The sequence below is a fragment of the Vigna umbellata genome, chromosome 10, assembly GCF_029865625.1.
Source record: "Vigna umbellata cultivar VRB3 chromosome 10, Vumbellata_1.0, whole genome shotgun sequence".
NCBI lineage: Eukaryota > Viridiplantae > Streptophyta > Magnoliopsida > Fabales > Fabaceae > Vigna > Vigna umbellata.
This window is the reverse complement of record NC_142174.1, coordinates 13088751-13104605: the sequence shown is the minus strand read 5'-3', so window position 1 is coordinate 13104605 and position 15855 is coordinate 13088751. Positions and strand designations below refer to the sequence as shown.

General features: G+C 32.3%; 2 protein-coding genes across 2 annotated transcripts; one reads left to right on the top strand and one right to left on the bottom strand.

Moving 5' to 3' along the window:
• The first annotated feature begins 2385 nt into the window (after positions 1-2385).
• LOC124823491 (uncharacterized) lies at positions 2386-5558 on the top strand. The gene is made up of 9 exons (XM_047295697.2): positions 2386-2883; positions 3158-3309; positions 3401-3496; positions 3589-3651; positions 4209-4277; positions 4454-4556; positions 4643-4714; positions 5002-5090; positions 5208-5558. The coding sequence occupies exons 1-9, from the start codon at positions 2559-2561 to the stop codon at positions 5352-5354; spliced, it is 1116 nt and encodes a 371-aa protein (XP_047151653.1). The 5' UTR covers positions 2386-2558; the 3' UTR covers positions 5355-5558.
• Positions 5559-6861: 1303 nt separating this feature from the next.
• On the bottom strand, positions 6862-11223 carry LOC124823490 (Peptidase M20/M25/M40 family protein). Its single transcript, XM_047295696.2, has 10 exons — positions 10805-11223; positions 10475-10719; positions 10212-10320; positions 8323-8461; positions 8192-8249; positions 8091-8108; positions 7783-7905; positions 7447-7600; positions 7329-7362; positions 6862-7245 (listed from the first exon to the last, which is right to left on the bottom strand). The coding sequence occupies exons 1-10, from the start codon at positions 11126-11128 to the stop codon at positions 7142-7144; spliced, it is 1308 nt and encodes a 435-aa protein (XP_047151652.1). The 5' UTR covers positions 11129-11223; the 3' UTR covers positions 6862-7141.
• Positions 11224-15855: the final 4632 nt, after the last annotated feature.

Sequence of the window (15855 nt, the reverse complement as noted above, 5' to 3'; positions counted from 1 at the left end):
TCTTAATAAAATACTTAATCATATCATACATACAAACAGAAGTGAATGTTTGCGGAATCTGTTAACAATTTAAGTCCATCACGTAACTGGAAAAAATCCTGGTAGTAACGATACTTTTAAATATAACCGATGTTTAAATAATTCAAGTTTATGTATATTTCTATAATAGAAAATCAATGTATAAAGTTATTAATTCAAATTAACCAACTTAAATATCATTTTAAATTTATTAGTATTGAAATTTCTTTATTTATTTCTTTTATACATTTAAAATATAAATTATATGCGTCAAATAATCTTGGATCTATGAGAGCACTTCAACATTATAAATATTTCATTGACATTGATAATGTCTTTGTATTATATTATCTATTATATATACATACGCTTCTCTTTACTTTGTCTCCGAAAGCAAATTAACGTTGTAGTTTTATGTTTTATTTAGAAATGTAGACCTTGTTTTCTAGAAAAGAGGCTATTTTATATTTTATTTACAAAGATGAAAACTACATATAGAATATATTTTATAAACAAATTAAAAAAACGTCATAATATTCTCAGTAATTCACAACACGAAAATCTAAAACCTAGCTTGGACCTTGCCACGTTGAAGTTGAAATCTATGTTAACTCATAGGGTGTTGTTTCATCCACCACCACACCTTTTTCTCTTCACTTTTTCTTTATTATTTTGTTTCTCAGTAAAATTTTATTTTTAGGGTTATTATTTTTTAATTTTATCCATTCACAACCTATTTCACTAATAACCTAGTCTAGTCCCGTACATGAATAAAATACTTTTCTTTCATTTTAACATTATATTTCTTCCTCTCTTTCTTTCGTCGTTATGAGATACTACAAATTACAAAGGTTGGTGGTGATGGAAAGAATTATCAAGCAGTCTCCTTCTCGTGGTACAATGTCGCTCTCATGGTGCAGTGCATGGAGTGGTGCAGTGCGTGTCGTGCTTCCTCCAGGTGTGTATTCGAATAAACCTTGAAATAAAACCCTAAAATAAAAAACGTAACATTTAAACGGAGGTGACATCCTTCAACGGATGTCAACATCCGTTTAAGGAAAAACGGATATACTTCCTCACGCTGGTTGATGCTCTGGACGCTCCTTGATGTTCCTCCACACCATGACGGCAACACTCCTTCACACCACAACGGCAATAAAAGCTTTCAAACCAAAAAAAAAAATTGAAAAGAAAAAGGAATGGAAGTGCGGGAGGTGAAACGGAAATGGAAAATGGGAAAGAGAGTTTCGTGGGTGGGTGCTGGGAAATTAGGATTTCAAATTATTTAAAATAAGATAAAAGTAAAAATCTTTTTAACTTAAGGATATAATTGTATTTAAAATAATATGAGGAGGTGAAGGAAATATAGAATGGTAACACCCTAACCCATATAAGGAAAAGACAAAATGGATTCATCGTTGGTATATTTGTAGAAACTTATTTGGTGACCACGGAATTAAATTTATCTACTAATATTAGCAACTACTGATATATCTTAAATATCAGCCACTAATATATGAATAATCTCAGCGTTGCAGTTAAAAATTTAATTAGAACAATTAAAAAAACAACTGAAACCCAATAGATGGTTAATAATTGAGAATTCTAGTTGCTTTTGCTTGTAAAGATTTCTTTCTTACAGATTTTGTCCCATTAAATTTAATTTTCCCAGATACTGAGGCACGTCTCATTTTAATTATATTTTCAATAATGCAGATATTTCAATAGAAAGAAAATGTGTCATTCCACCAAACACGACATCAGCTAGATGCTGTATCAGTTTAGTAGATAATTTCAAGCATAAAACTGTATCAAATATTCAAAAAGATTTTTTTTTTATCACACATAATAGTGTTAAACGATTTCATTGTATTGCGTTTTTGTTAATGAAGGGTGCATGCGATCACTGTTCTCCATTACTCATGAATTAGGTGAACTGTGAAAGAAGTGGGAGAAAGCTTTACGAAAGAAGGTAGATTAGAAAAATATTATCGGAGAAACATAAGTTTTTTATATTTATTTAACATTATTTTTTCTTACTTTTTATTTTATTTTTTAAATAAATATAAAAATTTATATTTTTATGACCATTTTATTTTTATAATATAGATTAAATAAATGTAAAAGCATCTCATTCTATTACTGTAGTACCATTGTATTAACTTACTTAAATGAAAAAGGAAAATGCAAAATTAGTTGATGGCTTCAACATAAATGGAAAACCAGAAAAAATCATGGAATTTCACGTAACTGGAGAGTTGCCAACGTTATCTCCACATGGCAGGGTGTGGTTGGTTGTTGGGATATTCTAATCAATCTTGTCCAAGTTGACCACTCCATCTTCAAATCAGCTTCTCTTCCTCACGACTCATACAAACCACACCCACAGAGATACGAACACGAACATTGGTATAACAATATAGGAGATGCTGTCATATGTTATTGTATGTTACAACCTCGCTGGCAATTAATGAACAACGCCAAATCTCACACCTTTACTTCTCTTTCCTCCTTCTGAACAATCCTTGTCCTTGTTGTTGATGGAGCTGTCTCTGCGGCTCACTCCTTCGCCTTCGAGTTCAACTTCATCTCTTCCTGCAGCACTTGCTCACTGCTCCAAGCTCTGTGAATTTCAGCCCAGGAAGAAGAAGAACAACGTGTGTTTCGACGCGCCTAAGCTTTCGGTGCGTTGTGTCAAGGCTTCGGCGGAGGGAAGCGGCGATGCAATCGATGATGGAAAGGCTCGAACTGGGTTCACTACACCTGCCATGGAGGTCACCACATTCAACCGCAGCACTTTCAACGATGCCGACTTTCCCGTTTGGGAAAAGATTGGTGCTGTCGTCAGACTCAGTTATGGCATCGGTGAGTTTAGCTCAGTTCTGACGACATCACGCTAACTTTTAAAATCTAATCAGTACCAAACTTCTGAACTGTTCTGCTACCCTTTTACTTTCTTTGAACTGAAGCAGAGAGTTGCTTTGTTGTGTAGCACATGAAGTAAAAGTGTTGGAAGATTCTCTTTAAATCAATCGAATTAATGACTTTTCCATCCGGGAAAAAGGAAATTAGATTGTATTTGTGAGTGGAACTTTACTTTTTCTAGCATGGGTTGATTGTGATGAGTTCCTTGTTGCAGGGATTTATGGTGCCATGGCTGTTGCGGGGAGTTTTATCTGTTCGATTACAGGAATTGACTCTCTGGGGGGTTTCCATCTATCGTTAGATGCCATTTTGGAAGGGCTTGGATATGCAGCTCCTCCAATTATGGCCCTTTTGTTTATACTCGATGTAAGTTTGTTCACACGAATTGAGCCTTTGTGAAACTAAACTTTCCTCATTTTGAAAGCTCAAAGTAACGAGTTGACATGTTAACTAATAGGATGAAGTTGTGAAGCTATCACCCCATGCCCGTGCCATCAGAGATGTTGAGGATGAAGAACTGTGGAGCTTTTTCTATGGGATGTCCCCTTGGCAGGTAATTTGATGAAACTTGCTTGCTTTGACATTTTGAATTGTTTGAAATCTAGTTCTATGACGAAGAAGGATCTAATTGAATGTTCCATGCAGTTTATACTGATGGTTGCTGCGAGTTCAGTTGGAGAGGAGCTCTTCTACAGGGCTGCTGTTCAGGTTTGTTTAGGAGCTTCTGCCTCTGGTTTTGATTAATCTTTGGATAAGCTTAAAATTGGGAATAATGAAATGCCTTTTGTGTTTAATGTACCTATGATGAATAATTCAATTATGAACAAATGCATGCAGACGAATTAGATCTGGTACTGCCTAAGATGAAGGACTGTTGCACAGTTCTTCAAGTGTAGCTGGATTCTATACTTGAACTTGAACTCTATAGTGTAATGCCCGGTAAACAGTTGAAAATGTAGAAATAGTATATAAGAAAAACAAAGTTTACAAACATTAAGTTTTAAAGTTTTAGATTGGAAGAAAAATCTGGTATTTTGTATGGACAACTCATATCTTAGAGATAGTCAAACTTTCCGGTCTATCTCGATAAAAAAGAAAAAAATTAACATCACTAAATTCATTTGTCTGCTTCAAACTAGAGCTTTATGATGAAAATTTCTTGATGGTGAAAATAAAAGAAAAAAAATTGTAGGCTTTATAGTCATTGTTTTCTGCATAAGACACTATATATGTGTGTCTAATAAGTTATTATTGCAATTCTACAGGGGGCATTGGCTGATATATTCTTAAGAGGCAGTAATCTTATAACAGATGCTCAAGGAATGGCATCATTGGTATGTGTACAACTTCTTAATTTGTTATGATAAATTTGGTGCCTTGACAACCCATAATGATGGGAGCCTCATGCACTTAACAACCCATTATTCAGTTTCCTTTTATGTTACAAGTTTTCAAAGCTAAAAGTTTGATTCCAAAAGCTAACTTATGATTTTTGTATGGTAAAATGTAGACTGGTGTGCTGCCTCCATTTGTTCCATTTGCTCAGGCATTTGCAGCAGTTCTTACAGCTGTCCTTACTGGATCTCTCTATTACATGGCTGCCTCTCCTAAAGGTCACTTTTTTTTTATTTCCCTTTCTAGACTTTCCCTATTATGTTTTCAGTCTGATTAACGATGGCCTTTTTTCTTTCTCTTTCAGATCCTACTTATATTGTTGCACCTGTTACACAGTCTCGCTCTGGTCGTCAAGATTTGAAAAAGCTGTTTGAAGGTTCAGTTCTTTTCTCCTGTAGCACACTTTTGGAATCAGTTCACATCTTCCTTATTTTTCATCATTCTGAACGAGTGAATTATAGTTCTGTCAACAGATTTATATTGTTGTTTCCATGAAAATAATTTATCATCTTTTCTAAGAGAAGATTTGGAGCAAATTTGACTTGTTAATTTACTGATAAGTAACGATGGTACATTTGATCAAGAAAATGCCTTTGAGCAACATCATTTATAATTTTCTAGTTGTGATGTCTTGATCTCAATCACTCTAATTTTGGTTTGCAGCCTGGTATGAGAAACGGCAAATGAAAAAAATCTATTCTCCACTTCTGGAAGGATTACTAGCCCTGTACCTAGGTCTGGAATGGATCCAGGTAATCTTTAACTTGAAATTTTATTTATTTCACAATTATTTGGTTGTTGTCTTGGGTTTAAGAGGAAAAAACTAATTTTTATTTATTTATTTTTCTGTTTGGAATGCAACGTGACAGACTGATAACATTCTTGCTCCGATTATCACACATGGCATATATTCCACTGTGATATTGGGACATGGGCTTTGGAAGATACATGACCACCGGCGTAGACTACGTCAGAGAATCCAACAGTTAAAATCAGAAGAAAAAAACACCAACTAGATTTTGAAATATTATCACTGTTTTTGGTTAAAAAGAAGTGTATATTAGAGTTGTTGTATAAAGAGAATATATGTATACTCATTTTAGTTTTTGTCTCGTACATACAGAATAATCAGGTTTTGTTTACAGAATTTTCTAAATAAGAGTTGTCACCTTTTTTTCCCCAGTAAAATGGGATAATAAAAATGTTGGTTCTTTTGGTCAGCGACACGAGGTTTATAACATAGACAATTGCTAAACGTATTCGCTGTAATTGTTAAGCATATTCTCTCTTTCAATTACCTAAATACCCTTAAAACGCAACTGCTAAACAGAAATGGTCAACTCTACAAGAAGAAAAAGAAAGGTAACAAAGAAAATAAATGGAAAAGTATTTGGAGAATTTGAAAGGGGATGGCTGTCAATCACGACCATATGTTTTTTAATGCCAAAAACTAAGTTTTTTTTTATCGAAATTACTCGCAAGTAAAAACAAACAAGAGAATTGGATCAATTGTTCACCCAACATGAGTACCAAATTAATGAATCACTGATTGAATATTATATTAATGATTAAACTGAATCAATATATAAATAAAATCTGGCATAGACTTTATTGAAAGAATTTGTTTAGATGTTGGTAATATTTTAGCAATTGAAGGGTATGGAGTCCAAGTTTCAATCCATAAACGACACCTAAAAAAAGAGAAATAGAAATAGGGGAGAAATAAATGCAGAGATTGAGTTGGAGAGTTGACGAGATGTTGCAATAAATGAAATGTGCATATCGGGAAACGAAATGATGAGAAGAGAGACTCAAGGGCGATGCCTAAAGAGAACGCAGCATCAACCATAGAGAAACACGTTTTATTAGGGAAATTGGTAAACTCGTATCACTACTATTATGGGCTTTCGTCAATCAGGATTGCTTTTTCATCCCAATTAACCGAACGAATGAGTTATCAAGTCCGTGATTTCTTTTAATTATTACTACTATTATTCAAATAAAATATGATTCATAATACTATTGGTATTTTCTTTAACCTACAAACTATGTTTATCAATAATAGATATATTACACTTTAAATCACTCCGGTGCATCCATAGGTAAAAATACTAGTTAATAACAATTTTAAGGCAACTTTTTCTAGAATCTGCCCGCACCTACATACACTTTTATATTTCGGATTATATAATTTAAAATATAACTTTTTGTATTCTGTATTGTATATTTTGAAATATAAAATAAAAAAATAAATTCTAAATCATATATACCAAATTATAAACAAAATAATTTAATTATACATTCTATAATATAAGATGAAAAATATCTTCTTCCATTCCGGCCGGAATACAAAAATGTATGAGTACATGCTAAAATTATGGAGGTGCAGGAAGCTGTCCACTTTCAATCTAAAAGTATAATATCGGTCCTAGATCCAGTTTTGATTGAATCAACTAGTCTGGTCCGAATCTTAAAATACTGCTCATAATGTTAAATTATTTATCATAAATTTAAAGTATAATGTAAACGTTAACAGGTGATTATGAATTTTAATTATAGTATTTATATGTTTATAAATATATATTTTTTAAATGTAATCTAGAGACTAAAATAAAAAAGTAATTTACTTGCATGTATTTGATGTTTAAAGAAAACACTAGGCAAGACAAAGCATTTGTGTACAACCTTGTTGGTATTTGCTGCCGTTTGTGTAAAAAAGGTACTTTGGCCGGAGAAGTGTATGGGGATGAATGAAGAAGTGAGTAACCTCTTGACAGCCCATGGAGCAGCAGTATTATTTTTCTTAATCTTCCAGTTGAGAGATGATTCTCGCAAAGACCCGATATCCTTGGGACATATCCGTGAAAAGGCAGTACTCGTTCGCAGCATGGTATGTAGCCATTAGGCCTGGACATAACGTTAAATACAATAAGGTACTTTAATTACTTCCAAATTCAATATGCATCAAATTATTCTTAGGCATGTCATACCGTAGCCAGATGTTTGGACATCAAAACCTTCTTCCTGTGACACAACGAGGGAGCTTAAGTATTTAATGTATGTAATACAAATGCTTTTCATGAACCAATGAGAGTATTTCTCTTTCACCTGTAGTTCCCGAATGAGAGGCAAACTCCCAGTAATCGAGTAAGGCTTTACGTACCCAACCACTTCTTCAGTTGCTTTGCATAAAACATGGAAACCTTTAGAATTAAGATCACAAGCAACTCCAGACAGTGCCTCGTTAAAAGTTAAAGTTAGGCTGTAAAGAAGAGGAAGGAAGCCTAATGAGTAACAGATAATCTTTTAGTTCAAAGAAAACGACCCAATCAAGAGATCGAAGAAGATACAAGTGATTAAAGATTCTAAAGTAAAATGGCTGACTATTTGGAGTTGAGCGCTAAACCAGAATTTGCTAGTTCAGGGAGGATAGACAGGTCTCACCTTCCTCTTATGTTTTCATCGGGTAGGACATATTTTGAAACTGGACCTCTACTTTCTAGCTTCTGAATATTCTTATTAATATCGTCCACGTATTCTTGCAGCTTCTTCATTACATCCTTTACACTGACCAAGGCATTACGCATTGGATATGATATTATTTACATAAAATAAGTAAAACTGAAAACTGTCATCCTATAAATATATAATTTGCACTTACAATAAGCTAGTAAAACAAATGAAGAACAAAAACTGAACCATATAACTTCCTTACAACCAAAAGTTTGACCGTACTGTAAGATGTAGCTTACTTGTAGAATGGAGTCAACCTGCAGCAAACAAACGAGAGACATCTGTAATGCAATGCCATTCTTAATAAATGCCCAGGGTAATTCCAAGGAGGAGAATTAACCTGACATCTCCTGAAATAGTACATTCCCCTGGAATTTGGTTGATTCCACCTCCTGGATCTGCAGTAAGGATGTAATAATTATGAAATGTGTAGATTTTATTCTTCATAAAAACAAAAGGCAGACAACTTACAGCTCCATTGGGTTGGTTTCATGGTTGATGGAGTTGCAAACCCGTAAACCTGTTCCTGAGGATGAGGTGGGAAGTCTCGGTAAAATCGGGACTGGATTTCCTTCAGAGCATCCATGCCTAGCTCCAATGCATTAATAGCCTAGAAGTCGCCAAATGGAAAATAAGTTTTCAACTGTGATACTTATAACAAATATGCCCAATTTTCAGGCAGCAGGGATATGACACAAAAAAAAAAAACATATATAGTATTGGCATTTCCTTTATATCTGAACGAATGATACCCAGCAATTGTAACATGATAAACACACAATCAAGCACAGGATGCAGCCGAAAGTATTTTCTGCTCCTTAATTAATTTTGTCAATAATAAGGTAGGAAGTGAAAGCAAAGATGTATAACCAGGGATGATACTGTAATACAACAGAAATATTTAATTTTTACTCAAAAGCAGAAAATAGGCAGTATCTACCAAATATCGTTGGGCTAGAGTGCCAGAGTAGCAATCCTCTTCCAATGGTCCCACATTTTTGTTATGCCATGTGTAAAGTACTATAGCTAATTTTTTACCTCACTACTTTACCATATTTTTGCTTATTTTGTGCTCAAATAAGCATACCCTAAATAAAGACAAATGAAACCACAGTACAGTCCTCATCAAACCTCAGTTATAACTCTTCCAGACGCTAACTACCTAACCCTTTAAATCCAAACCAATCACGCCATAAACTAGCCCGGAGGTTCTGACACCTTACAAACCAACCAATACTTTTGACCCCACGATGCAGTTCGTATAGCCCAAACAAGCTACATGTCTTAAGACTAGTCTAGATGGTGAATACATGGCTACCCATAACACTCAAACAATCAAAGGTCTACTTAACATGACCTGGTGGTGAATAAAAGATAGAATTAAAATTTAAAATCCCCAGTGATTTGTTCCATTACTTTCCCAGCATTCTAAATTTTAATAATGTTAAAAATTTGCACATAAGCTAAACTAAAATTCTTTCCTTAACAAACAATATAAGCATATTATTACTCTAATGCATAATAAATAGACATGAGTTAATAGAATGGATTATTATTTGTTAGCTTCTATCCCTGCATAGCACTGGTAAAGGTCTTTTAATCTGTTGAATTACAGACTCACATTAAAATATCTATTGCTACCAGACCAAGACAGCAACTACAACATATCTGAAGCAAGTTTGGCCGTATAATGGGCAGATGACTCAATTTAATATTAAAATAGACGTAAAAACAGATTTGTATTGTGCAGTTACTCCCATAGTTTTCAGCTCCAAGGGACAGATCATGGATCCTTCAAGTTAATCAAGTGAAAACTATTACTAAGCATAAATGTGAAGCTGAAATTAATTTGAGCTGTAACATTTCTGCACAACCGAATCACTATCTAATAAGTCTAAGTATCAAACAATTCCCAAATATTTTACTAGCTTAAGGTTTGCTATGATTGCACACATTTGACATGCCTTTATAGAGGAAAACACTTATTATATTTCATATTTGCTTACCTTCTGAACTAAAGCAAAGCATTTTTTTTTCACGGATTCTAGTGGTAAATGGCCATGTTCACAAGGCATTCTTTTAATTTCAAATGTTTAAAGATTTTTCATTGTAAAAAAATTTTGGGGCAGGGGGTTCAGAGGAACATATTTCATCCATTCCCCAAAAAACGTGCCCGGACGCAATCATAAACAAAAGCAGAGTTCAAGAAGCAATTATGATTGGATCAGTCACATTGTGCTAGCCTCTTGGATAATCAGCACATAGAACTTTGTCAATACTATGTGAAGACTTTATCAGACAGAAAATATAATTGCTCAGAAAATTAGAACATGATTGTAGGCAATAATATAAGAGCATACTTTATGAGCTAATCCACTGTGAAAGAGCTTCCCCGTGACCTGAAGTTTCCAAGGTATCATACCACCAGTCCCTACGCATGGTTGTTTATCTGCCGTGTCAATCCAGTACCTGAGCAGAAACTGCACAGAATTAAAACTAGCAGAAATATTAAAAGTGGAACTGAAATCGCTAATAACGTTTTTTAAAGAGATCAATTCAGAGTTACTTACGAATTTCTTTAATTTTAATTTAGACAGGCATTAACGAGATAACAAAGACTTACAGAGGGCCATTCTTCAGCTTATTGAGGAGACCATCTTTGACAAGCGCATCCACACCAATACCAGTAATTGAAGAATTCTCTTCGTTGGCTATAAAAACAGCAACAACAGATGATTTCAAATTCGGCTTGGTTTGCCCGAGCTTTTTCATGAGTTCCGCGACAAGTGCCACGTGGCCCAGACAATCAGTAGTTCCACGACCCCGAAGCTTATCCCCATCAATGCTCAGTGAAAACGGATCAAAATCCTGCATCACATCGAAATGGTTGCGAGTGTTATGGTGGTGATGTGAGATGGTAAATGGCACAAAATAAGAAAGAATGAATGGATACCCAATCGTTGGGATTGGCGGTGACGACGTCCATGTGGCAACCGACGAAGGAGAGGATTTTACCGGGAACGGTGCCGGGGTACTCGACGATGAGGTTCCCCCGTCCGGGAGTGTAGGTGACGTGGTTAAGGAGCAAGGGACCGCCGCCGGTGGTGGTGCTGAAGGGTAATAGAACGTCCAACACGTGTTTCACCACTCTGTCCTCCTCGGGAACGAGCTCCGGTGGGTTGTTCTGCACGTGCTTTGATTCCCCAATCAGCTTGGAGAGAAGAGGCACGAATGAGTCCCTCTCCAGATCCCCTAATGTTGCTAACAACTCCGCCATTGAATTTCCAAAACCTTTCGCTTCTCTTCTTCCTCTTTCAGTTTTCCTCTTCTTCTTACACTCTTATCCCATTCCTACTTCTTTGTTACGTTACGTTATTCTGCTCCTCGTTCGGTTTCGGTGCATACTTCGTTCTTGGACCGCGGTGACCCACCTTGAATCAAGGGCCCAGATTCAGCATATAATGGGCCAATACAATGAATATCGATTCCAGCCCATTTAGTTACTCAGGTTTGAAATTCGAAAGATAAAGTAATAAACAAAAAGCTTTATCTGAACTATTTAGACTTTTTAAATATTATGGGATTCAGTTTTACTATAATACATCTTTTGTCAAAAACCAAGTATATTCGTTATTTCTTTCATTTCACAAATATTTTTTCATGAAATTCGAATTATCAATCAATTGTAAACTATTTTATGTTATACCAACTCAATCAAAAGCGTCTTAAATTATTTTAAAGTTTATATATTTTGAAATAATTGTTTACTAATAAGATTTTTAACTTATAGTGAATACCATTATTACACCGGATTAATTTCTGAAGGGTATTCAGATATTAGCACCTGGTATTTTATTTCATCCGAAACTCATTAAAAAAATGTTGTAGGAAACAAGTGACTATATTTCTAAATATTAGGATGCATAGGAATTTTTAAATTTTTTTAAATATATTTAAAAAAATTATTTTTATTTATTTAGTTTTTAAAACCCTTGCTTTGAAAACAAATTTCAAAACTTAACAAGTTTTTAGATGAAAAATTAACTACTCACTAACATAAAGTTATTTTATGAAACGGTTTTTCAAAATAACAAATTGGGAATGATGACTTTGATACTGGTTGTGATAAAACTCATTTTATTTTATGATATTAGGTTTATTTATAAATAATTTAACATGAGATTAAGAGTCTTTTAAAATTAAGAATAATAAAATAAATTAACTTATTCTATTATTGGTATGTCAAAAATGGAACATGGCTGGTTGATCCGTTTGATCCGTTTTAAGAAAGCGAATTGAAAATCTCAATCTTTCTTATCAAAGGTGGGTAACATGTTACGACTTTACTTTTTATTTTAACTTCTTTATGTTTGTATTTTAACAAATTTGGTTTATATATATATATATATATATATATATATATATATATATATATATATATATATATGTTTGTTAATCTATTTAAAGTCTATTAAATTTTAATTGAAAAAAAATCTCTATTAATAAAGAAAGACATACTTTAAACACAGAAGTATTTTAATAATTATTATTTTTAGTTTAAAATAAAAAATAAAAATATGAGAAGTTATTCAAATACCCTTAACCTTAAAACTTAGAATCCATAGTATATGTGAATATTTTTGTCAACTAAAATTTGGTACACCTTGAGATATTATGCAAGTTACTAAACCATATATATATATATATATATATATATATATATATATATATATATATTTATGTATATATGTATTAAAATGTGAATATTTTGTAAGTTTCACTTAGTTATTATTTTTATTTTAATTTTTATTAACAAAAATGCTGGTTCACATCTAACCTGTAGCATACTTATTGATGACGCGAAGCAAGCTAAAAGGAGTCACAAGTTGAAAACTCTCCAATGAGGCTAAAGCCCTTGACATTTAATATTCCTATTTAAAACTAATATTATGTGTGGTATGTTAATATGATAATTTTAATCCAACAAAATATGATTTACCGGATGGAAAACATGATAATTGAATTGAATAAAACTGACTATTTTAGTCCAAAATAAAATCAAACAAAGTCTTAAATTTTTTTAAGAAAAGGTTAAAAAAACATTAAGACTGGGATGGTCTTGAGTAAATATAAATAATAGCTCGAATATAACGAAGATGATACGTAAAAAGGCAGAAGCAATAAATAAACAAATAAATAAATAAAGTGTGTGAATTGAAAATTGAAAAAGACCAAGCGGACATTGTCATATTCTGAGTGAGAGGAGAAATGTGAATGTATGCAAAGTATGTATGTATGGATATGTTTACGTCTATTTCTGTGCGGGAAGTGTCACTGTTAAGAACAGTCAATTGTTAGAAGGAAGGGAAAGAAAAAAAAAAAGGAGAGTGACAGGGTTCCATGCAGATGCAGGCAAGGTAAGCATAAGGAAAGAGCAATGATTATCGATCTGTGATGACTGACTGGGTATACGAGCCCAGACCCTGACCACGACTAAACCTCAATCCCACCTCCACCTAATCTAATGACCATTATCATTAATTTAACATTAATACATTTATTAAGAAGTGCACGCATGCAGGCAGAGTAGCTTTATAAATAAATATATAGTTTTTTATGGGTATGTAGAGATGTTAGGTTTAAATTCCTAAAATAGTAACCTGGGTCGGTTAAATATTCTTTTGCCGAGAAGTTACAGATGAATAGAGGACAGGACAGACACAGAAATCATGGTTCATGAGATGTGAAGATGTTTGAAAATGGTGGTAATAAAGCAGAGGGTAGAAGAGAAGAGAAGAGAAGAGAAGAGAAAAGGGGGACCAATAATTAAGGTGTCCATAAATATATGTGCTCCTCTTAGCTGGCTGTCCTGCGCTCCTATGGTTTTCGCGGGGACCGCGACAGGGTAACGTTAATTATATACAATCTGTCCTGTTCTCAAACATCAACACACTCTCTCTATTACTCTTTACAAAAATTATATCTCCACACCACACATCTATTTCTTTCCTACGCTTCAAACCAGACAACGCACCAAAATAAACTTTTACTAACTCTCATCAAGATCATGTAACAGAATCATCTTTCACACCTCTCACAATATTAGAAAATGGTTTTAAACCTAAAAAAAAACGGATAAAACAGAATCTCCACATAAATCTCATTAAGATAGGTTCTAACTATAGCTTTGATACCATGTTAAAAGTAAGCTTTAAGTCTAACTCAACCCCACACAAAACCGGCTTATAAAACAAGATTTGCACCTTATTTATATATTATAACTTAACTTTATCTTTAATCGACGTAAGACTATAACTTAACTTTATCTTTAATCGACGTAAGACTTTCAAGAGATAACCTAACTTTTCACTAACTCTTAAGTCAAACATAAATCTCACAAAACATATAATAACAATAAAAATATCCTTTTAAAATTGTTAAAAAATAGATTTTAAATTTAAATAATAATTACAAGTTATTCAACTTTAAATCTAACTTAATCGTAAAAAACTTATATTATGTAAGATTAATTTTGACTAGTTTTACAAATTAAATTAGACTAAAATTTTATTTTTTAATATAATATACGAGTAATGGAATAAAACTTATTTTAATAAAATTTGTTGTTAATTAAAATTACAATTCTATCTTTTATTTATTGAATTTTTTTATTAATGTTTAATTTTACTGTATAAGTCTTGACATGAAATATATCCTCTGTCAATTAGAAATAATACTAATTTATAATATATAAATAAATATAATTTATAAATAAGTAGAAATCTTGTTTTATAAATTAATTTTGTAACTTGAAATAAACTTAAAATTTGACTTTTTAACAAAAACACACAATGATTAATAAAAGCAAATGTTAAAATAATTTGGACGTTTTTATCTAGAAATATGTTTTAATTTATTATTGTTTTATTTTCATTATTATATCAAGTAATGGATTATTTTACTTGATATAATGAAAATACAGCATCTACATCTTAAAGTAAACATCAATGAAAAATAGTGCTTCCGTATCTATGATGAGATACTATTGAAGAGTACCCTTCCTTCATTGTACAGAACATTTGTTTTATATGTAGGGTCACTGAATTGATTCCTGTGTATAAATGTTGATTTAACATGGAAGCGTTTTATAATTTAATTTGACTTTCTTCATCAATGGAGTTGAAATAATTAAAGGAGATTTTGTGTAAGGTGTCGTGATCATCTTATTATACTTCTATTATACTCACCTAATTCAATACTGGTTTTAGTATCTCTTAAATCTCAAATACTTACACCTTTATTCAAATATAGTGCTAAATATTAATTCTTTTAATATATTTTGGGGAAATTTTATCATAAAACAAAGGAATTACTTTTATATTTATAAACTAGAATTTCCCTTTCATATGTACTTTTAAGTCTACTAAATATTCTTATTGTCAAAGAAAATGATGAAATATTTTATTTAATTCGAAAGACATATTTATCCTTGTTGTCGTAACAAGTCAAAGTAAAACTCAAATTACTATTTGTCTCCATGACATTTGTATAATTAAGTGACATAAATAATTACCACTTATAATCAATATTGGTACATGATTACATAAAATCAGTGATTTTAAATTTTAATTAATCTAAAATTATAATTTATTTTGCATAGTATTAATATTTAAAGTTTACACTCGCCTCAAATTTACATTAAAATTAGATTTATGTATTTGAAATGAATAAAAATAACATTATATGTTTAAGAGTAGTCACATGACTTGGTGTAGAAGAAAATAACTCAGCAAATATTATGTAAGAAATGTTGAAGCATCAAATTAATATACAAAAAATTATAATTTTATAATGTAGTTTTTTCATCTTTTACCAGTTACTAATAGATGAAAATACAGTTAAGTGTAACTTAATTTCGTTTGAATGGTACATTTACTTATATAAAAATCGATTTATTTCTATATGACGTGTATCTCCAATAAATAAAATCACATCAAAGGGAGT

Bases quoted from the DNA above. Each gene is read 5' to 3' on its own strand.
- LOC124823491 (XM_047295697.2), top strand. From the start codon at position 2,559: ATGGAGCTGTCTCTGCGGCTCACTCCTTCGCCTTCGAGTTCAACTTCA. The intron at 2,884-3,157 runs GTGAGTTTAGCT...TCCTTGTTGCAG, and splicing joins CAGACTCAGTTATGGCATCG to GGATTTATGGTGCCATGGCT. The intron at 4,278-4,453 runs GTATGTGTACAA...GGTAAAATGTAG, and splicing joins CTCAAGGAATGGCATCATTG to ACTGGTGTGCTGCCTCCATT.
- LOC124823490 (XM_047295696.2), bottom strand. From the start codon at position 11,128: ATGGCGGAGTTGTTAGCAACATTAGGGGATCTGGAGAGGGACTCATTC. The intron at 8,250-8,322 runs GTAAGTTGTCTG...TCCTTACTGCAG, and splicing joins GAAACCAACCCAATGGAGCT to ATCCAGGAGGTGGAATCAAC. The intron at 7,601-7,782 runs GTGAGACCTGTC...TCTTCTTTACAG, and splicing joins GATGAAAACATAAGAGGAAG to CCTAACTTTAACTTTTAACG.